The sequence below is a fragment of the Salmo trutta genome, chromosome 17 (assembly GCF_901001165.1).
Source record: "Salmo trutta chromosome 17, fSalTru1.1, whole genome shotgun sequence".
Taxonomy (NCBI): domain Eukaryota; kingdom Metazoa; phylum Chordata; class Actinopteri; order Salmoniformes; family Salmonidae; genus Salmo; species Salmo trutta.
The window spans coordinates 47,176,303-47,198,578 of NC_042973.1; the positions used below are offsets into that span (position 1 = coordinate 47,176,303).

The 22,276-nt window shown below is 44.3% G+C and overlaps 1 protein-coding gene across 1 annotated transcript in view; it reads left to right on the plus strand.

Annotated features, from left to right (window-relative positions):
• The first annotated feature begins 671 nt into the window (after positions 1-671).
• LOC115152314 (receptor-type tyrosine-protein phosphatase beta) overlaps positions 672-22,276 on the plus strand; it is a 34,256-nt gene continuing 12,651 nt past the window's right edge. The window contains exons 1-19 of the mRNA XM_029697079.1: positions 672-1,200; positions 1,284-1,560; positions 3,344-3,658; positions 3,828-4,088; positions 5,324-5,587; positions 5,749-6,024; positions 7,463-7,723; positions 8,017-8,283; positions 16,424-16,687; positions 16,799-17,062; positions 17,343-17,467; positions 18,082-18,220; positions 18,490-18,762; positions 19,114-19,255; positions 19,367-19,503; positions 19,756-20,019; positions 20,538-20,804; positions 21,060-21,359; positions 21,970-22,248. Of these exons, the coding sequence (XP_029552939.1) occupies positions 1,144-1,200; positions 1,284-1,560; positions 3,344-3,658; positions 3,828-4,088; positions 5,324-5,587; positions 5,749-6,024; positions 7,463-7,723; positions 8,017-8,283; positions 16,424-16,687; positions 16,799-17,062; positions 17,343-17,467; positions 18,082-18,220; positions 18,490-18,762; positions 19,114-19,255; positions 19,367-19,503; positions 19,756-20,019; positions 20,538-20,804; positions 21,060-21,359; positions 21,970-22,248 (4,432 nt within the window). The 5' untranslated portion in view covers positions 672-1,143. The remainder of the gene's footprint in view (positions 1,201-1,283; positions 1,561-3,343; positions 3,659-3,827; positions 4,089-5,323; positions 5,588-5,748; positions 6,025-7,462; positions 7,724-8,016; positions 8,284-16,423; positions 16,688-16,798; positions 17,063-17,342; positions 17,468-18,081; positions 18,221-18,489; positions 18,763-19,113; positions 19,256-19,366; positions 19,504-19,755; positions 20,020-20,537; positions 20,805-21,059; positions 21,360-21,969; positions 22,249-22,276) is intronic.

Genomic DNA, 22,276 nt, shown 5'->3' on the forward strand with positions numbered 1-22,276 from the left:
CCCAACTACCACAACAACCACAACTACCACAACCACACCCCCAACTACCACAACCACACCCCCAACTACCACACCCACAACTACCACAACCACACCCCCAACTACCACAACCACACCCCCAACTACCACAACCACACCCCCAACTACCACAACCATTCCCCCAACTACCACACCCACAACTACCACAGCCCCACCCACAACAGCTCCAACAACAACTACTACAGTACCGACTACGACCACAGAGTTGACCACCACCCCACAGGTGAGTGATGATGACAGTCACTTGAAATTAACGTTTAAATTGATTTAGCATTTGTGAAATTCCATAAAGAATGCACTAGATCATATTTGCATACAGATTTGGATGGGGGACATTAAAAGGCTGTGAAGCTTTGAACAAACCTGAAAGAAGGGCTATGGTAATGTGTAACAGTAATATAGAATATAGACATATTCAAAAAGTATTTCAAGAGAGAACATTCTACAAACACAAAAGTAGGCTATGAAATACACCCATGCCAACTTTTAGCCTGCTGTATCCTATGGATGTTAGTTTAGGTGGACCATAAGGTCTTCAGAAAGAGAACGTCCACGGCAAGCAGGAAGGAAAGAAGGGTGCGGTGGGGCAAGAGGAGGGGAGACTGCTCAAGGTGCTGTTGTCCAGACTCAAGTGAAAGTTAGGGCTGTGAGAAATACAGTAGGCTATTTGATTAGAATTTAGGCCATGTATGAATTTATAGACAGTTTATAGACAGAGGGCTGAAGTGGATGCTTTGATATGGAATACATTTCCTGTCTACCTGACGCCAGTGATGGTGCAACCTGAGCATTGAGGACTGGTGTAGGAAACGTATTTAGCCTAGAGATTTATTTCATTTATTTAACCAGGCAAGTCAACCTAGAGTCAGCCTAGAGATTGAAACGGACGAGATGGTAGCATGGGAAGAGACCGCGTCGTCGAAAGAGATGCCACGCTTTGTAAGGCGGGTGTCACTACTCTAACGCCTCCAACATGCCATTGTGAAATTCTGCATCTAAATATACATTGTTATTTCACGGACCGATTATGACAACCAATGTTGGAATATATTTTATATTTGTTCTATTATTTATTGACCTAACATATCTAAATCAGCGTCCGCAATGTTTAAATGTTCAAATGTTATTTTGATACTTTGTTTATGGTGGAGTTGTGTCAAGGTGAGTCGTGGTTAAAGTACATTTAAAATGGTTAATTCGTTTCCACCTGTAGCCGACCTGTTGCCTCTTTTTGTTCCTTTCAGGTCGAGACCACTGAAGCAGTAAAGTGTTCATTTAACCTGACTGAAACCAGCGCCGATGCGGATTCTATTGCACTGAAATTAATAACAACAGGAGAAGGGTGTAACTTCACCGTGTTTTACGAGGCTAGTCGGTCCGATATAACGGATTGTTATCAAAATGGGGAGTACACTAACGTGTATATCTGCGATATAAGGGATTTGGAACCAGGAACATTACACCAATTCGAAGTTATATCGAAGAATGATGGAGAGAGGGGCAGCGTATCGGTGCGAACAGGTAAGCGTTTCAAACCAAAATTCGTTTCTATTCTAATCTATTTTAACCTAATCAATAATATTATATTCCAAACGTATATTAGACTGTTAAATTGACTTTAATTCATTTCAAACGTGCTACCGATATCTGACATATTTTTTTCCCCCAGTATCAGACAATATATGTTTTTCTGTTTATTTATATTTTGAACCATGGCATTCGATTGATTCTATTTCGTAAAAAAGATCATAAGCCCTTCAGAAGATAAGGTGAATGACTCCTCCGATGGCAGAAACTTGTTATCATTGAATAGATCTAACACATATGATATCACATTATGACAGAAAGAGTTATATCATTTATTGAATATATCTTTGAATCTGAGGGCTCATCAAGGTTCTCTCTCTGTTGGTGTTTTATTCCACAAAGGATAAAAGCACAAAAGTTGATACTTCCAGTTTTGCATATGTATCATTTTACAATTTTGCAGTAATATTTGATCTATAGGGAAATGGCTTGAAATAGTATATGTTTATTCAGGATATCATATCCTTTTTTATTGTTTGATTTTTGGTTACAGTATTGATTATTTTTTCTGCACAGCATTGCACTGATTGTGAATAGATTCTGTGCACCACTTCGAAGAACATAGAGAATAGATAGCTCTCCTGAAGTCCAGTAGTTACACTTTGTCCACTGTACCTTACTACAATCCTTTGCACATTGTCAAGGCCACAACCTTAGAATGTCCTGCCAAGAACTTGGAGCCAGAGAACCCCTCTGGTCAGTGGTCTCAAAGCTCTAGATTAGAACCCTGTACATTTTGGAACACAGCTCCAATCATCTAAAGTTGTTGAGGCAGAGGTCAGTAACATTGCAGAGCATCGTGTTTGTTTCCAGACATATCTCCCTCTCCCCAGAGCCACATCCCGTCAAGCATTGTTTCTTTGTACTAACGGATACAGGAGGCCTCCATGTTTTCTTTTCATGGCACAGATAGATTACACTGAGAGTACACTTCACAACTTTGCATTGAAAGTGTGCCCAAGTTTTTTTCTTTGGTCCTTGTGAGTGGACCACAACATTTACATTTTTGACAGTAGCTTACGAAGGATGAAATCCTCAAGAATAACAGTTCAGGAATTTCCAAATCACTTGGACTTGACATTATCCAATATATTTTGAATAGAGTAGAAATCACAGATACAATGTAGTTACTGTGTAATACAGTAGTGGTCTTGCCAGTTTGGTTTTAGGATTGGACGGACAATGTCCTTAGGGTTCTGCTGATTGGCCAATGGGATTCCTGGGGTTGCTATGAAGGGCCCACAGAGAGGAAGCCATTATGAAGAAAGGGTCAAAGTTCAGCGTTGAGCTACGGGAGGCACTGGCCTCTCGCCCCGTCCTGCTCCTCTCTCTCTCTTTGTTTTTGTTGTTTCCTGTAACGTCTCGCTCTCGCTCTAAGACGAGTGCAGGTTTCCCAGTGAATCCAGCACGACATTCTTTAAAGAACCAAAACAATATAATCTCTCCCCTCCATCGCAGGCAGCCACCACTGGCCTTCAGCTGAAGTACAAAGGCAGGATATACAGAGACTCTTCATGCACTTTTCTCCCAGTTATGTAATATCATAGATGTTTAATTGAGGTGTAGATAATATTGCCAAGGTGCTGCCCCTTGGTTACTGGTTTAAGGGATATCTTTGTTTTCTATAGCAAAATTGCCAACACATTATCTCCATCTTTCTCTCTCTCCTTCCTCTTTTCTCTCTGTCCTCTCTTTTCTTTCACTCTCTCTCTCTCAGACCCAGTGGGTCCATCCAGGTTGGACGTACTACCAGACCAGGTCCAGGCAACCCAGTATAAGAGCCCTATTCAGGGTCAGAGTGGCTCCCATGGCCTGCACATATCCTGGCCTCGCTCTCGTGGGCAGGTCGACTGGTATGAGGTCACACTACAGGACACCAAAACAGGGACGAGGCGCAGTACCCGCATCAAGGGAACTGCCGCCACTCAGTCTCGCTTCACCGCCCTCACCCCTGGCACCCTCTATGCCCTCAGCCTGGTGGCAACAGCTGGGAACAAAACAGCCCTGCCAGTGCTGGCCACTGCAGCCACAGGTGAGGGATCATCTTGCTGCTCTAGTATGATTTGCCCGGTCTTCCACAACTACCGTGCTGTACACCATCTATTTATGATACTGTAGATAGCATAGAAATCCCTGATCTACCTTGTCTTGTTAAAACATCAGTACTCACTGACACTGACTCCCCTGTCTTGGTTACCCAGCTCCCTCAGCTGTCAGCGGCCTCCAGCTCTCACCCTCCTCCAGCAGCCTGGGTGTTTCCTGGCAGCCCGGTCCAGGCAGGAGAGAGGGTTTCAGGGTGCTACTGAGGGAGCAGCAGGGCGCCCTAGTCAGGAACGTCACCCTTAAGAGTAGTGTCACCTCCCACACCCTTGACGACCTGTTGCCTGGGACCCTGTACACTGTTACCGTGGTGACTGAGGCTGAAGGCCTCCAGAACGCCATCTCCAAACAAGCAGTCACAGGTATGGCAAGCAATAAACACCTACGAACCATGGCATGGTAACTCTGTTTGGGTGGTGACAGTCCTCATTGGTGTAACAGTGGTGAATCTAAGTTTACCTGTTAAAATAGTAAGACTGACATGCAAAATTCAATTTCAAGTCTTAACCCCTAGATCCTATTCAATGTGTCTGATAGAAAAGTTGTTTGTTGAAGGTTGTTTTGCATTGTCTTTTATTTTTCAAGTTGTCTCCCATCCAATCACTTAGTTCCATTGTTTGCCAGCAGAGCGATCTAGGGCTTCAATGTCTCAGTGGCCTCAATACAGGTGCAAGATATGGTGAAATGTTTCTCACATATTTATCGAACTTACTTTGCAGGGCTTTGTTTTACTTTCCAACACTGCCCTCTACCACCATCACGACCATGCTTTCTCTCTGTCGTTGTTTCCAGGATATTTTAGGCTTCTCGATCCCACCCTTCCCTTCCTCTTTCGGCAGCTGGCTGGCCCATCAAGGCCTCCCAGAGTGCTCCCTTCCCCTCCCTTCCCCACCCCCCTAGACATCAATAGAAAAATAGGAAATTACTTTGAAATAATAAAATATTTCAGTTCTGTGTATTGCTTACTTTTTATTTGATTCAATTCATCATCTCATTTCTGCTCAGACAGTAGCAGCCAGCCAGCCAGACAACGTTATCTCTGTGCTCCCCATACTGTACTGTCTTTGTTCATCCTATTTAGCTAGGCTAGCCTGCCTACATATGCTGCAGTGCTGTCTGACAAAATCATTTGATTAGTTCTTAAAAGGTTATAGATAAGGCATACTTTCGCGAACTGTCTCTATCCCGCTCTCTCATCATTGTGTGTACATTCCTCTCTCATGCATTCTATGCGGTCTGTGTGTGTCTAATCTAAAGTAGCAAGCGTAAAAGTGTATCCATCTCTGTCCGAACCGGAAAGAATAGGCACAATGGATGATGGTCATTGGAGTCAATTACCTAATTTCTGCGTTGAACTAGGTTGGATTATCTTTTTTTTTAATGAAACTACAACTCCCTTCAGCCCGGTGTTTTATTTTTTATGATCCATTTCTGGCTTGTCCAGGAATGGCGTCTCCTCTTTTCTCTCATTTGCTTCCTATCTGTCTCAAGGACACTGATGATCCTTTCTTATCTTTAGTTATTGTGTTGTTTTTCTTGATCTAAATCCTTCTCCCTACATGTTTAAATTAATACTGATATTTTCTCCTTCTCACAGTTCCTGGGGCGGTAACAGACCTCTTCTTGGAGAACAACGGCAGTCTGGACACCCTGAGGGCCTCCTGGGTCAATGCTAAGGGCGGCGTGGATGCATACCTGGTCTCCCTGGCAACCCTAGGCTCAGCCAACCAGGACAGGAAGCTTACCCCCAACGCCACTGAGGTGGTCTTCAGCGGCCTGACCCCTGGACGGCCCTATCAGGTGACTGTGAAGTCAAAGGTCGGAGAGCAGACAACTGAGGCAGTGGCCGCAGGCAGAACAGGTAAGTCATTCTGGAGTGTCAATCAACTAGCCTTTTCCCATGATTGAGCAGAGTTGAGCCGAGCTGAGCTGTACTGGCTGGCCACGGATCCACCATAGTTGCTGGAACCGTGCTGGAAAGGACAATGTGAATCTCTCACTTTCTCTCTCATCATCCCGCAGTGCCAGCCAAGGTGTCTCAGCTGTCCATGGTGAGCGTCATTGATGGCAGCGCTCTGAAGAGTACATGGTCGCCCCCTAGAGGGGACTGGGAGAAGTACCGTGTCCTGCTACTGAACGGCACGGTGGCTCTAGTCAATGAGACAGTGAGCAGGCTGGTTAGACAGTACTCCTTCTCTGTAGCTTCCTTGGGGCTGGTGCCTGGCAGGCTCTACACAGCTCAGGTCATGGTGGAGAGCGGTCTGTTTGGCAACACCGCTCAATGTCAGGGGAGGCTAGGTACGTTACATTAAACATTTTTACTACACTGTATTTCAAATCAAATCAAATTTTATTGATCACATGTGCCCAAAACAACACATGTAGACTTTACAGTGAAACGCTTACTGACCAGCCCATTAAAAAAGAAAGAAAAATATTAGCTACATAAAAAATGAATAGTAACACAATAAAAGTAATAACGAGGTGCCAGTAACAAGTCAATGTGCAGGGGTACTGGGTGGTACTCACTACCTTTTGTAGCGCCTTGTGGTTGGATGCTGAGCAGTTGCCATACCAAGCAGTGATGCAGCCAGTCAAGATTCTCTCAGTGGTGGAGCTGTAGAACTTTGTGAGGATCTGAGGGCCCATGTCAAATCTTTTCAGCCTCCTGAGGGGGAAGAGGCATTATTGTGCCCTCTTCACGACTGTGTTGGTGTGTTTGGACCATGATAGGTCCTTAGTGATGTGGACACTGAGGAACTTGAATCTGTTGACCCGCGTGGCGGATGTGTTGTTGCCTACCCTCACCACCTGGGGGCGGCCTATCAGGAAGTCCAGGATCCAGATGCAGAGGGAGGGGTTCAGTCCCAGGGTCCTTAGCTTAGTGATGAGCTTGGAGGGCACTATGGTGTTGAACTCTGAGCTGTAGTCAATGAACAGTATTCTCACGTACGTGTTCCTTTTGTCCAGGTGAGAAAGGGCAGTGGTGCTCTCACACATGGTTCAGTGTTGCTTCCCTCGAAGCGAGCATGTAAGGCATTTAGCTCGTCTGGTTGGCTCGCGTCACTGGGAAGCTCTTGGCCTGGTTTCCCTTTGAGAGGGCCTCTATAGCGACGTTTTCTCATTCTACGAGTGTCGGGGATTTGGGCCTGGTCCGGGATAATCAATATGTCTTTCGCCTTCGACTCATTGAAGTAGAAGTTGAAAGCCTTCCCAGGACATCTAGTGGAAGGCCTTCCCAGAAGCGGGGAGGCTGTTATAGCAGCAAAGGGTGGACAAACTCCATATTAATGCTCATGATGTTGGAATGAGATGTTCGACGAGCAGGTGTCCACATACTTTTGGTCATGTAGTGTAGCAGTTCTAATGTCCAGAAGCTCTTTTTGGACATAGGAAACGATGGCGGAAAGTTAAGATTAGCACCAAAAAAGACACAAAAAAGCACAATTGGTCAGGAGCCCATAAACCGTCCGCTTTCCAAAGCAGCGCCAATCTTGCTGTGTCCCCTGCTGGGTGTTTACCCAATGTTGTTATGGGTTGTATGTTGTCAAGAGCATTTAAGATGTCTATTTAAATTGCCATGGCTGCTGAAGTTTTCATTTTTGTTTTGATTACCCCTCCTCCTTTGCCCTCTCTCTCTCTTTACTCATTCACATAATCTTCCCCCGCTCTCCCCCACCCCTCTCTCCCTCTTCCCCCCTCCTCTCTCTTTACTCCTTCTCCCCCTCTCTCTCAGCCCCTCGGCCTGTCCAGCAGCTGATGGTCCGTCACGGTGATGAGACGTCTCTGAGCGTGCTGTGGTCTCGCCCCGCGGGGGTGTGGGACGGGTACACCGTGGTCTTGAGACAGGGGGACACTGTTGTGTCACAGAGGACACTGTCCCATGACGCCAGGGAGTGCACATTCAACGTCCTCATGCCCGGACGTCAGTACGCCATCGCCGTCATGACCAACAGTGGAGGCCTAAACAGCTCAGCTTCAGTGATTGGACAAACCAGTGAGTCACGGTTCCCAAAGGGAGATGGATTTCACCTTTCTTTTCCCAATGTGTTTGTTCTAGACTCGACACTAGAACATTGCTCCTTGCAGGTTTTGTAGTCATATAACAGAATTGTTGTGGTTGTCATATAATAATGAGCTTCTCTCCATTGGCAGAACTGATGCTGTGTCTCTGACTCAATGCTTCTTTATGATCTCACTATGATTTCAAAGTCTCTCTATGACAGGGTTCAACACCAGTTAATGTCTCACATCTTTGAAGTTCCTCTCTCTCTCTGTGTCTCCTCTCAGCCCCGGCGCAGGTGACCAGTCTGCGTGTGACCAACGGTGGCAGCACAGACAGCCTCCAAACCCAGTGGGAGCGGGCGGCCGGCGAGCTGGACTCGTACCGTGTGCTGCTCATCCACGACAGCAGTGTGATCAAGAACGAGAGCGCCCCGGCCCACACCACGGCCCACAGCTTCCTGGCGCTGAAGCCTGGAGCCCTCTACAGGGTGGTGGTCACCACTGTCAGGGCCGGACAAGCCTCCAGGCAGAGCGTGGCAGAGGGAAGCACAGGTAGACAACACAATGATGACTGATAGATGTAGCCTACTTTATATATATCATGTTAAAATAGATCAGTTAGAAGATTTAGCTAGCACACATGGATATGAATTCCGTTAAAAGCGCTCACAGTTTTAACTGTCTTTGTGTGACAAACACACGTACCAGTTTATGCAAAATAATGTCAGAGAATGTCTTCTATTCTATTTGGGATTGACAGGATATTATTCAGAACTTTCTTAGCTCTTATATGATGCGACAGGAATTTTCCTGGAATTTCCAGGATATCCGACTATGCAACAAACATGTCAAGGTTTTCCTTTCAAAGACTTCCCTTCATGAAGGGAAAAGGATTGGGGTCTACAGTATTTTGTATTGTTGAATCCCAGCTACCTTAATCTGAGAACGTTTTCATTAAAAGATGGAGGTGGAAACAGCCCCACTGGCCGCCCCCACCACCGTTGTTATTGTTTTTGTTGCTGAGTTGAAGAAAATATGCTGTACATATTGTGCTCTTCTATTGCGAGTCCGAGGGGAAAAACAGTTTTTGCAGTAACTTCTTTGTTGTAATATCGCAAACAGACGTGTCTGTTTCCCCATTAAGGATTCCAGCTTTAAAATGGAAATAATATACAATGGAATATGAGGCCTATATAAATTCAGCCACAACTTTGTTTCATCACAAAACCTGAGCGCAACCTCTGTCCGGTGAAGTTCACAAAGAATATTGCATGTAAAAAACAGTTACATGACCTACAGCATGGACAAGCAAGTTAATGTTTCCGACATTTTCGGACTACTAAACAACTATGGATTTATTTACCACAAGTCGCAAAGACAACAGAAACTGCCTCCACTACTCCAGCACCATTTCAACATCATTAAATCACCTCCGCTTAGTCTAATACAGTGACAACTAAAGGATACCAAAAACAATTTAGTCCAATCAAAGTAAGCTAAAAATGATGTCGCTGTTCATGGTTCTGATTTGTGTGCGTCCGTGCAAGTAGAAAAAACATTTTGACTTACCCTACTTGTAGAGAAACACCAATGCGATCCACCTCTTTCATGTTGACGAAACGGTCTATGACTGTCGTACAGTACACACTTTTATTTGTTGTTGTCCTAGGCTACCTGGCTAAAATACCTGCCCGCTAGGCTAACTTCTTTTCATGGGCAACGTTTGCTAGTTAACATCACCCTTCTACATCTAGCTACATATTTCACTTCCATCCTCTCAGTCCAGGGGCACAATGTATACATTTATGGTTGGATCAGAATTGCCATTATAATCATTGGCCAGTACGGCAAAATAAGTAAAACCACAAGTATAAATCCCTATCTCCAGCCAAGGCTAATTTAAGAAAGGGGAAATGTTATCTAGATAGCTAGCCACAGGATGACAACAACACAATGAGATGCAACAATTCAGGTTGTTTCGGTCATCTCTTGATGCGATGAGCCAAATCCACACTGGTTTCCCTTGCATTCAATGCTAAGGGCGGCAACAATGTCATACTCTTTATGACCAGACAGCATCAGATAAATGGCCTACACATACAGAGACAGAGGGGCACTGTTTTGCTCGCCCGGATGCTTTCTCCGGTGAGTTACATTCAGCCTCTTGCGATTTGAAGTACAATTATGAAGTACAATTACAATTTTTATTTTATTCATTGTTACATTTTTTTAAATGGCTTCCCTTGGTAGGCATGAATACACACAACTGCTGCTAGAATATCTGTCTTCTAGATCTTGTATCCCTCGTAGATCTCTTTTAGTGGATCTTACTTGTAGATCTTGAAACGTATTTCAGCTTTACCATATTCCTTTCATTTCTTCTCTCCTTTCCTGATACTCTTGTGTGTCATCTCTAATGTGTTATGTTTTCTTCCAAAATATCTGGGTAATTCAGTCCAAATCCCTGTAACACAAACACAGCAGTTCACTTGAGTTACATTTGAGTAATTTAGCAGATGCTCTAATACAGAGCGACGTACAGTAGTGAGTGCATAAATATTCATACTGGGCCCCCGTGGGAATCAAACCCACAACCCTGGCATTGCAAGCGCCATGCGCTACCTACTGAGTCGCACGGGATCAGTTCTAGGACACAATCTAAGCCAATCTCATGCTATGAGCCTGGTTATCTGGTTATCTATTAAACCTAAGAGATATTCAACAGATCAGGTTTGTGGTGAAATGACTCCATGAAGCCTGATTCAACACTCACCAATCAGAGTCAGACGCATCAGTACTCTCTGTATGTAAGAAAGAAGAAGGAGAAGAATTTGTTCTTAACTGACTTGCCTAGTTAAATATAGGTAATATCTTCCCAGTCCTCAGAGTCTGAATCCTCTGATGATGTCTGTTGTCTCGCCCTCCTCTTTGCCTCACTCGCTCCTATTCTCTTCTCTGTCCGTTTCATTTGCTCTTGCTTCTCTCTTTCTTTCTTCTCTTGCTCCTTTCTCATTTTCTCTTGCTTCTCTTTTTCTTTCCTCTCCTGCTTATTTTTTATCTTCTCTTTTTCCTTCAGTTTTAGTTTAAGCTCTCTATTTTTCTCCTCCTGCTTTTGTACCTTTTTCTCAACTTTTGCTTTCTTTTTCTCAGCTTCAGCTAACTTTTTCTCCGCTTTTTCGTTGTCCTTCTCCTCTTTTTTCAGGCGCTTCTTCTCATCTTGTTCTCTTTTCTTCTCCGCTTCAGACAACCTTTTTTCCCTCTTTTCTTCTTCCTTCTTCTCCTTCTCCAGGTTCTTTATCCTCTCCTGTTCTTTCTTTTTCTCTTCCTCAAGTCTAGGTTTCTCCACCTTTTCTTTTTCCTTCCTCTCCTTCTCCCGATTTCTTGCCATCTCTTTTTCTTTATTTTTCTCCGCTTCCAATCTCAGTTTCTCCTCTTTTTCTTTTTCCTTTTTCTCCTTCTTCTGGTTCTTTATCCTCTTCTTTTCTTCCTCAAACCTACGGTTCTCTTCCAGTTCTTGTGCCTTCATCTCATTCGCAAGGGTCTTCAGCCTCTCTTTTTCTTTCTGTTTCTCTTCTTCCCATTTAAATTTCTCCTCCTTTTCTTTTTCTTTCCTCTCCTTCTCCAGGTTCTTAATCCTCTCTTTCTCTTTCTTTTTTTCTTCCTCCAACCTGAGTTTATCCTCCTTGTCTTTTTCTTTCCTCTCCTTCTCCAGGTTCTTAATCCTCTCTTTCTCTTTCTTTTTTTCTTCCTCCAACCTGAGTTTATCCTCCTTGTCTTTTTCTTTCATCTCCTTCTCCAGGTTCTTAATTCTCTCTTTCTCTTTCTTTTTTTCTTCCTCCAACCTGAGTTTATCCTCCTTGTCTTTTTCTTTCCTCTCCTTCTCCAGGTTCTTAATCCTCTCTTTCTCTTTCTTTTTTTCTTCCTCCAACCTGAGTTTATCCTCCTTGTCTTTTTCCTTCCGCAACTTCTCCAGGGTCTTCATCCTCTCTTTTCCTTTCTTTCGCTCTTCGTCAAATGTCTCTGCCAATCTTAAGTCCCTCTCAGCCTTTTCTTTTTTAATTTCATCTAGACATTTCTGGCTCTCTTTCATCTGTTTTATCAGCGTGTTCTCCTCCTGTTCGACCCTCTTTTCCTGATCCCCAATACACGGTTCCTTCTCTGTCAATTCCTCCTCCCCGTCATCTGCTTTCTCTTTCTGACCTACATTCTGCATCTTCATCCATTTTCTCTCCATCTCTTTTTCCACCACTTCAAGTATCTCAATCCGATCCAACTCCCTCTCATTTTCTATCGCCTTCCTCATCTCTATCATGTCCTGCTCCGTTTTCTGTATTATATTTGCTGGAGACTTCCTCTGCAACTTCTTCCATTTTCTCTCCATCTCTTTTTCCACCGCCACAAGTATCTCCGCCCGGTCCTTCTCCCTCTCCTCTTCTATTGTCTTCATCATCTCCTCAATCCCCTTCTCCTGTCTCAAAGCCGGGTCCGAGGATGCGTCTGTGTATAGCCCCTCGAGAATAGTAGGTGGCAACGGCAGAGGGCGTTTGGGAGGAGAGAGATCAGGAAACCAATGTGTTATAGGCATGGGAGGATCAACCAGTGGGGGTAGGACAGGAGAGCGTCCATGGAGTCTCTGTCCAGCTGGGAGGACACCTGAGCTGCCTGTCAGAGACACACTCTGGTAGTACTGATGCCGTCCTGACGTAGGCTGGCCAGCGGGGGGCACTGGAATGGGGAATTCCCAAGAAGGTTTCATTGAGGTTAAGGAGTCACCCACACCATTCATGTTCTGTCGCATAAGAAACAGAGCAATATTAGGTAGTTATAGCATGCGCATCTTTGTTAAACGGCATAGAATTAATCGAATACTTGTTCAAGCTACACTACATACATTCAACCGATTAAACATGACAGGATATATACTGCAGCTATAATATCGTGGAATTAAGAAAAATATCTGCAGGGCTTTTCTTCCGGCTCCATTGAACTTTCTCAATGTCAAACTTGATTTAGACCTGCATACCAGGCCACTAGGTGCTCAAACTGGGCGCTCTTATGTCTGAAATCATGTCATCTCACCTCCTCAAGCAGCTCTCCCAGTCTCCTCATCTCTGCCCAGAGTGTCTTGGTCTCCACATCTACCTTCTCCTCCAGCCTTCTGACGACCACACAGAGTTCCTGGTTGTCCTTTGCCTGCTTCCATTTGCTGTACTGCAGCAGCTCCTCATGCTTCTGCTGTTTCTTCTGGCTCTTTTTCAGCTGAGCCATCACGGCTTCCTGGTCACTCTTCAGGACTTTGATGGCCTCCCCAATCAGAGTCACCTTCTCTCTGAGGAGACCCACTTTCTGAGACTTGGTGGGCTGCCTCTGAACAAGATGAATGTATGAAAGGAGATGACCATGTTCAAAAATAAAAGTAAAAAAACATGTTTTAGTACCAAATATTTTAACATAAAATTACATAGCAATGACGAAGTTTGAACTTAGAAAATTGAGAAATAGCAATTAATTGAACATCATATAAGTTACATGAAAAAGGAAGCTCCTACTTACAGTAAGGAGTTGTACTCTCTTTGGACCAGGCAAACAGAAACAGTCCATGATGACTGTCTTGTATGTGGACAACTTGATGGAACAAAACAAAGCAATCAATGCAATATAGCCTAAATCATTCGGGATATTTTCTTAGCTTAGACTTTACAATTATTAGACATATTAAATTGGTATATATCTACATAGATAGAACATACTTATTCGAGAGATGAAGTGGCGAATAATTCACACATTTCACAGTTAATTTTGGATCATCCGTATGCTTCTAGTCCTTTCTTTATGAGTAGCCTTATCTGTTTGCACTCCAACACAAAGGTTAGAACATACGACGAGAATTGGAATGCAATTATGACATCATTTTATTATGATGCAGGATACTGGGTTTTGAAAACGATGGTCAATGAAAACGCATCCCCTTAGAATTACAATGAGCATTCTAATTCTATGTACATACCTCATTATGGCATCACAGCAATTAATAGGCTACATCATGCCATAATCAATAAAATGGCACCCAATTTAGACCAATATTATGTGAGTTTCACTTACAATAATATTATATTGGCCAGATTATGCCCTCCTGTGCTGTCGGTCCACATAGATGTAGGCTAGACCTGAACAATGATATAGGCCTACACCTCACATAGATTTAGGCTAGGCCTGAACAATGATATAGGCCTACACCTCACATAGATGTAGGCTAGGCCTGAACAATGATATAGGCCTACGCCTCACATAGATGTAGGCTAGGCCTGAACAATGATATAGGCCTACACCTCACATAGATGTAGGCTAGGCCTGAACAATGATATAGGCCTACATCTCACAATAATGTAATAATACTTTTTCTTTCCGCTTGTATTTTGTATTTATATTGATGTGTGTTTTTTCTGTAATGTACAGTGCATTTGGAAAGTATTCAGAACCCTGGACTTTTCCCACAATACAGCCTTGTTTTAAAATTGATTAAATAGTTTTTTCCCCTAATCAATCTGCACACAATATCCCATAATGACAAAGTAAAAACTGTTTTTTAGAAATGTTTGCAAATGTATATAAAAAAAAACATAAATATCACATTTACATAAGTATTCAGACCCTTTACTCAGTACTTTGTTGAATCACCTTTGGCAGCGATTACAGCCATGAGTCTACTTGGGTATGACGCTACAAGCTTGGAACACCTGTATTTGGGGAGTTTCTCATATTCATCTCTGCAGATCATCTCAAGCTCTGTCAGGTTGGATGGGGAGCGACGCTGCACAGCTATTTTCAGGTCTCTCCAGAGATGTTAGATCGAGTTCAAGTCCGGGCTCTGGCTGGGCCACTCAAGGATATTCAGAAACTTGTCCCGAAGCCACTCCTACGTTGTCTTGGCTGTGTGCTTAGGGTCGTTGTCCAGGTTGGAAGGTGAACCTTTGCCCCAGTCTGAGGTCCTGAGCGCTCTGGAGCAGGTTTTAATCAAGGATCTCTTTGTACTTTGCTCCGTTCATCTTTCCCTCGATCCTGACGAGTCTCCCAGTCCCTGCCACTGAAAAACATCCTCACAGCGTGATGATGCCACCACCATGCTTCACCGTAGGGATGGTGCCAAGTTTCCTCCAGACGTGACGCTTGGCATTCAGGCCAAAGAGTTGAATCTTGGTTTCATCAGACCATAGAATCTTGTTTCTCATGGTCTGAGAGTGTTTAGGTGCCTCTTGGCAAACTCCAAGTGGGTTGTCATGTGCCTTTTACTGAGGAGTGGCTTCCGTCTGGCCATTGTACCATAAAGACCTGATTGGTGGAGTGCTGCGGAGATGGTTGTCCTTCTGGAAGGTTCTCCCATCTCCACAGAGGAACTCTGGAGCTCTGTCAGAGTGACCATCGGGTTCTTTTCTTGGTCACCTCGCCTTCTCCCCCGATTGCTCAGTTTGGCCTGGCGGCCAACTCTAGGAAGAGTCTTGGTTTCAAACTTCTTCCATTTAAAAACGATGGAGGCCACTGTGTTCTTGGGGACTTTCAATGCTGCAGAAATGTTTTGGTACCCTTCCCCAGGTCTGTGTCTCGACACAATCCTGTCTCGACCTCATGGCCTGGTTTTTGCTCTGACATGCACTGTCTACTGTGGGACCTCATATAGACAGGTGTCCAATCAAGTGGATTTACTACGGGTGGACTCTCCTCAAGTTGTAGAAACATCTCAAGAATGATCAATTGAAACAGGATGCACCTGAGCTCAATTTCGATTCTCACAGCAAAGTGTCTGAATACTTATTTAAATAAGGTATTTCTGTTTTTTTTTTGTTTTTTTTCGCTTTGTCATTATGGGGTATTGTGTGTAGATTGATGAGGCAAAAAAAATATTTTATCTATTTTAGAATAAGGTTTGTAACGTAACAAAATGTGTAAAAAGTCAAGGGGTCTGAATACTTTCTGAATGCACTGTATGTAATTCAGGGCTCATCCGTAAAAGAGACCTGGGTCTCAATATGACTCCCTGATAAAATAAAGGTTCAATATTAAAACTTAAAAAAAAATGTTTTATCTGTAGCCTATTAGTGCAGTCACATTCCATTCATGATACTTACTCTCTTTCTTCACCATTTATTTATTGAAAAACTTTTGTATGAATTGCTCATAAATGGCTCAAGCTTGTTGGGGTCAACTATGCATTGACAGTTTTATCTCAATCTCTTCATTCAAAGACTCAATCATGGACACTCTTACTGACAGTCACAGCCATATTTATATATTTTTTATTTTTAATCCCAGACCCCGTCCCAGCAGGAGGCCTTTTGCCTTTTGGTAGGCCATCATTGTAAATAAGAATTTGTTCTTAACTGACTTGCCTAGTTAAATAAAGGTTAAATTAAAAACATTTAAAAATTGAACACACAACCAAGTTACTGTTTTGTTGTTGCTTGTAAGAGATGTTCTTACATATCCCACATTATTATTGAGAAAAAAATAACAAGAATTCAAATAAAAAATAGTTGTTTTTAAGTCCTTACAATACAAATAAGTTATAAAAGTTTTTATTTTTATTTGTTTAACTATATATTTTTATTCATATAGTCTTCACAGCTGCAAATGTGAACAGACAGTGATTCACAGAATGACTGAATCAGTCTCTCTCTCTCCCCATCCCCCCTTCCAGTCCCTGCTGCAGTAGGTGAGGTGACAGTCAGTAACAACGGTCGTATGGACTTCCTCAGTGTGTCGTGGCGACCAGCCAAAGGCGACGTGGATAGTTACCTGGTCACCCTGAAGGACCGGGAGAGGACCGTCCACACCCTGGTCGTGTCCAAGTCCAGCCCTGAGTGTGTGTTCAAGTCCCTGGTGTCTGGACGGCTCTATAACATCTCTATCGTCTCCCGCAGTGGGGTCTACGAAAACCACACCATGGTGCAGGAACGCACACGTAGGTCTACCATGTCTACCTGTTTGTCTGTCTGAAATACGTATCGTCTGCTTGCTTTGCTGCTCTACTCAATTCAAGTCTTCTTCAATTCTATTCTTTTCCTCTCCCCAGAGCCCTCTAGTGTCCAGAACCCGACAGCGATCCACTCGGCCAGGGATGACTACCTGAAGGTGTACTGGCGCCACGCGGCCGGGGACTTTGACTACTACCAGGTGGTCATCAAGCACAACAACATCTTCCACCAGAACAAGACGGTTATGAAGAGCCAGAACGAGTGTGTGTTCAGCGGCCTGGTGCCCGGGAGGCTGTACACTGTCATCGTCAGCACCTGGAGCGGGAAGTATGAGACCAGCGTGTCCACAGACGGAAGGACCTGTGAGTGATACGAATAGTACTATGCTATATCTCTCTTTTTATTTTGAATATATAATATGTGCATAGCATAGTGGTGTTTGTAATAATAATTAAGCTAGTTACTTTTATAACTGTCACATTTTGGTGAAACAGTTTCCTTGAGCGTGCTTATTTTAAACCTGTCTCTCGCCACCCTCTGTCCCTTTGTATGTGCTTTACATTGAGTTTGTATGCTGCAAAATGTATTGCCTCTGAGAACATTACAGTTGATCTATTTTAACCTGGAATCTGTCTGTGACAGTCCCTGCGGCGGTGAGATCACTAGCTCTGGCTGGGCGGGGCACGGAGGACCTTCGTGTCACCTGGTTGGCTGCTCTGGGGGATGTGGATCACTACGAGGTGCAGCTCCTCTTCAACGACATGAAGGTTAGTCCTCCTGGTCCAGTCTACAGAAGTACCTGGTTAGTCTTCATGTTTAGAGGACTTTTATGACCTTCATTTTGTTCTTGTATTTTCTCCCTGCTTTATTTCTATTTATCTTACTGATTTTATTATGTAAAGTGACTTTGGGTGATTCTAAAAAGGTATAGTCATTTAATACCGCAGAATGTATTAATAATGAATGTATTAATAATGAATGTATTAATTAATAATGAATGTATTAATAATGAATGTATTAATTAATAATGAATGTGTTAATAATGAATGTATTAATAATGAATGTATTAATTAATAATGAATGTATTAATAATGAATGTATTAATAATGAATGTATTAATTAATAATGAATGTGTTAATAATGAATGTATTAATAATGAATGTATTAATTAATAATGAATGTATTAATTCATAATGAATGTATTAGTAATGAATGTATTAATAATGAATGTATTAATTAATAATGAATGTATTAATTAATAATGTATTAATAATGTATTAATAATGAATGTATTAATTAATAATGAATGTATTAATGAATAATGTATTAATTAATAATGAATGTATTAATAATGAATGTATTATGTACTATAATTATGAAGGTGTTCCCGCCCATCACCCTGGGCAGCAGTGCGGGGGCGTGTGTCCTGTCCTCCCTCACCCCGGGACGCCTCTATAAGATCCACGTTTCCACCTTCAGCGGACCCAACCAGAGGGCCCAGTTCATAGAAGGCAGGACAGGTAAACCAAACCAACACAACCGCTGGGTTAAAAAAATTAGGCTACATTTGTTTTCTTTCAAAATACTTGTGTTTGATTTGTTAGCACATTTGGGACTACTCCATTGGTTGAATTGAGTTAATAAAACGGGACACAGCAAAATGTCACAGAATCGAACAAATCTAACACAAGCAAAAGATAAACTGACAACAGTATTCATTTCCGTTCCATTTCCACCCCCTTCACTCTCCTGGTTCTTCTGTCTCCTTCTTTTCTCCCCCTGCTTGTAGTTCCCAGCAAGGTCAAGAACATCCACGTGAGCAACAATGGGCAGAGCAACAGCCTGAAGATCAGCTGGACCCCGGGGCAGGGTGACGTGGACAGCTACTCTGTGTCGTTGTCACTGGACGGGCCAGAGGGACGCATGCTGGAGACGCGACCCGTACCCAAACACCCAAATCAGCTGGTCTTCAACTCCCTGCAGCCTGGACAGCTGTACAGTGTGACTGTAAGGTCTATCAGTGGCATACTGTTGAACAACAACACGGCCAGCGGACGCACCGGTGAGGAGGCTACATAAGGACTCATAACACATTCTTTACTCGTACACTGCATTCCTAAGCAGTGCGTTAGCATTTCATACTGTATATTTGGGTGTTTTGGTGGTGGACTGGGAAGGAATAGTGATGTCTCTCACTGGTTCTTGGCTATCTACAATTTGAAATCAGTCCATTTGACTGAACCGATTGGTTATGTGTTTTTTTTACCTACCCCCTAATCGACTGTTGATTGGTCAACAGTGATGCTTATGTGCAATTTGTATCCTTAGGAAATAAGTCATCTCACCTCAATGGGACTCCCTGGTTAAATAAAGGTCAAATCAATCATATCAAAACTGTCCCCTCTCTCCTCAGTCCCCTCTGCAGTGACGGGCCTGCAGGCTGACAACAGACACACCACCTGCAGTATTCAGGTGAGCTGGCAGGAGGCCCGGGGAGTGGCGGACGGCTACAGCCTGCAGCTGCTGGACGACAGGGGACACCTGGTCACCAACAGGTATTATTATTTGTGTATTCTATTGGCATTCTTGTATTTATTGTATGAACCACTCCAATTGTATTGAATTGAATGGAATGGAATAGAATTGAATTGAATTAAATTGAACAGCTCCCAGGCCTCCTCTGGGTCCACTCCGCTCCAACACCACTTCGACGGCCTCACCCCGGGGAAGAGGTACCACGTCTTGGTCCATACCACCAGCGGAGGGGTCCGCAGCGAGGGGGTCACCGCTGAAGCACGCACGCGTAAGACTGCATGGATTTATTCACCAAGTCCCTTGAAAACAATGTCCAGTGGTATTATGTGCCGTACAGAAGTGCTCAACCCTAATCCAGGAGAGCCATATGTTATTTTCTAGGAAGTTTTTCCTTCTCACTGTGCTTCTGCTTGCTCTTCAGGGTCTAGGTCAGGTTCCGGTAAAGCACATTGTAACAACTGCTGATGAGAGAGGGTTTTGATAAATCTGATTTCAATTTGATTGAATAATTCATCCCCAGGTCCGGCGGCGGTTAGCGACCTCTCCATCCAGGCCAACAGCAGCAGCAGCCTGTCCTTCCACTGGTCTCCCCCAGAGGGAGAGTTGGAAGGTTACGACCTCTACCTGTACAATGGAGACGACACCCTGTACGACCGGCGCAGCGGCCAGCCTAACACGCTGCAGGTCTCCTTCCAGGGCCTGAGGCCTGGTGCCCCCTACAGAATGGTGGTGTTAACACGCAGCGGAGAGCAGACCAACGACTCAGCTCTCTGGGCCAGGACTGGTGAGAGAGCTACAGATGTAGGATCTTAATTTGACCAGTATTGTCGCAGCAAAATAATCCTGCAGCAACAGTATTTGAACTTTTAGTCCATTCACACTTTTCCAACAATTTTATGTTGCTTGGTCGGTGGTTAGTCTATTAGCTGGCCAAAATTAGGCTGCATGAAAAGTGGAATCCTGTTAATGTAACTGTGTGTTAGTGTGGGTTTACAGTGAATTTATGTAAATCCTGCAGCGCAGGAAAATTCTCAGCAATGACAGAGTGATCAAATTCAAATCTAACATCTGTGCTCTCTAGTGCTGGGGAGGGGTACTGTCAGTCTAGGGTATGATAAACACAAATTCTTACTTGAGATAAGATGTGAGTTTCACATCACATGATGGCACATATGTAAGGTGTTTCTTTCACATAAACTATGTGGTAAACAAACAACTAAGTGCTAACTATATCCGTCACGCTCACTGACATTACATCATGACTTGACATCTGATTTTACCGCTCCTCCTCGTCCTCCTCAGTCCCGGCTGCAGTGACGTCTCTGCAGGCCCGAAGTCGTCCCCAGTCGGAGGTGCTCTGGGTGTCGTGGGAGCGTGCAGTGGGGGAGCTGAGCGGCTACCTGCTGTCTGTCTACAACCCAGATGGCTCCCAGCAGGCAGAGGAGGCTCTAGGGCCCGACGCCACGGAGCATGCCGTCCCCACGCTGGTCCCCGGGCGCCTCTACCATGCTGTCATCCTCACCCGCAGTGGAGAGCTTACAAACAGGGCCACCACTCAGGGCAGGACCGGTGAGTCCTCTCTTACTAGATGATTGTCAATGAGTGTCGACGTGGTGTTGAGGGGGAATTAGTTTAGTCAGTAAAGAGAGCATATGGATGTACAGTAGAAAGGACAGCATTCTTGAGGGCTGTCCTGATATGTCTTGATGTTTAACAACACAGTTACCATATATTCTATACTAAAATCTGTTTTTTATTGTACAGTATTTGCTTGGATGTTCATAAAATTGCTTATCCTTCTTTGCGTTGTCCTCTTCTCTTCAGCCCCCAGACCCCCCACCTCTGTGTCATTCGGCGGGGTCACCAACACTTCACTGGAACTGACCTGGAGTGGTCCTGCAGGCAGCGACTACGACGACTTTGACCTGCAGTGGGAACCGCGGGACCACCTGTCTGTGTTCAACCCCTACCACACCCGGACCTCCGGCAGCCGCATCCTTAAGGGCCTGTACCCCGGACGCTTGTATAACTTCAGCCTGCGTACTGTCAGTGGGGCTGTTGGGGGTGTTGGTGAGGATGGGAGCCCTGCCTACAGCCTGCCCATCCACAAGAGCATCCGAACCAGTAGGTGGCGCTATACTGTACACTGTTTGGTTGCAAGTATTGCAAGACTGAGAAGATGTCGAGTCGTTGCTTGGCTGGAACAAAATCCTGTGCGCACTACAGACACGGATAAAACAAGGTGCCAAATGTTTCGCCGGATGTATAAGCATCACCAAATATGGGGAGGAGAGGAAGCCCAGTGGCCGACAGTGGGAGAATATTGAACGAGATGGAATTAGGCGGACATTCTGCTCATTTTCTCATAGAAGAAAAGGCCAGTCTCAGAACAGTTTACTGTTCCCAAAACTAGAATCCGTTACGGACAGAGTGCGCAAATTTTGTAGACGTGACCCTTTGTTATAGTTTCGAACAATTGTGTTGTTTACAAGGAGTTATTGCACTTCACAGAGAACGTGTTCCCTAGCGGAAATATAGGATCTCGCTAGCTCATGCTAGCTCATGCTTGGCTCTGCCCACCTCCTTGCTTTTTTTCTGCCCACTGCACATATTAACTATCTTGAGTTAGTTATAAATATCTTCGCCTCAGCTGACCTCTGTATTAGAGAGACTATAGTTTTTTTGTACCCCTGTTCTTACCTCTGACGCCCTCTACAATTTATCCCCTCCATAGAGCCAGAGCGTGTTCAGTACCTACACTGCCGCCCCCAGAACTCCACCTCCATCTCCTGCTCCTGGGGGCCCCCGGAGGCCGACTGTGACTCCTACACCATTGAGTGCCTCCACCAGGACTCCCGCACACTGGTGTACTCCCGGCGTACAGGCCGCGACAGCACCCTCTACCACATCACCCAGCTGGAGCCACACAAACGCTACACCGTCTCCATCAAGGCTATCTCCGACAGCATGACCAGCGAGGCCGCTGAGGATAGCGTGGTCACCATGATCGACCGTGAGTGCCATAGGGGTTGTGTTTAGCT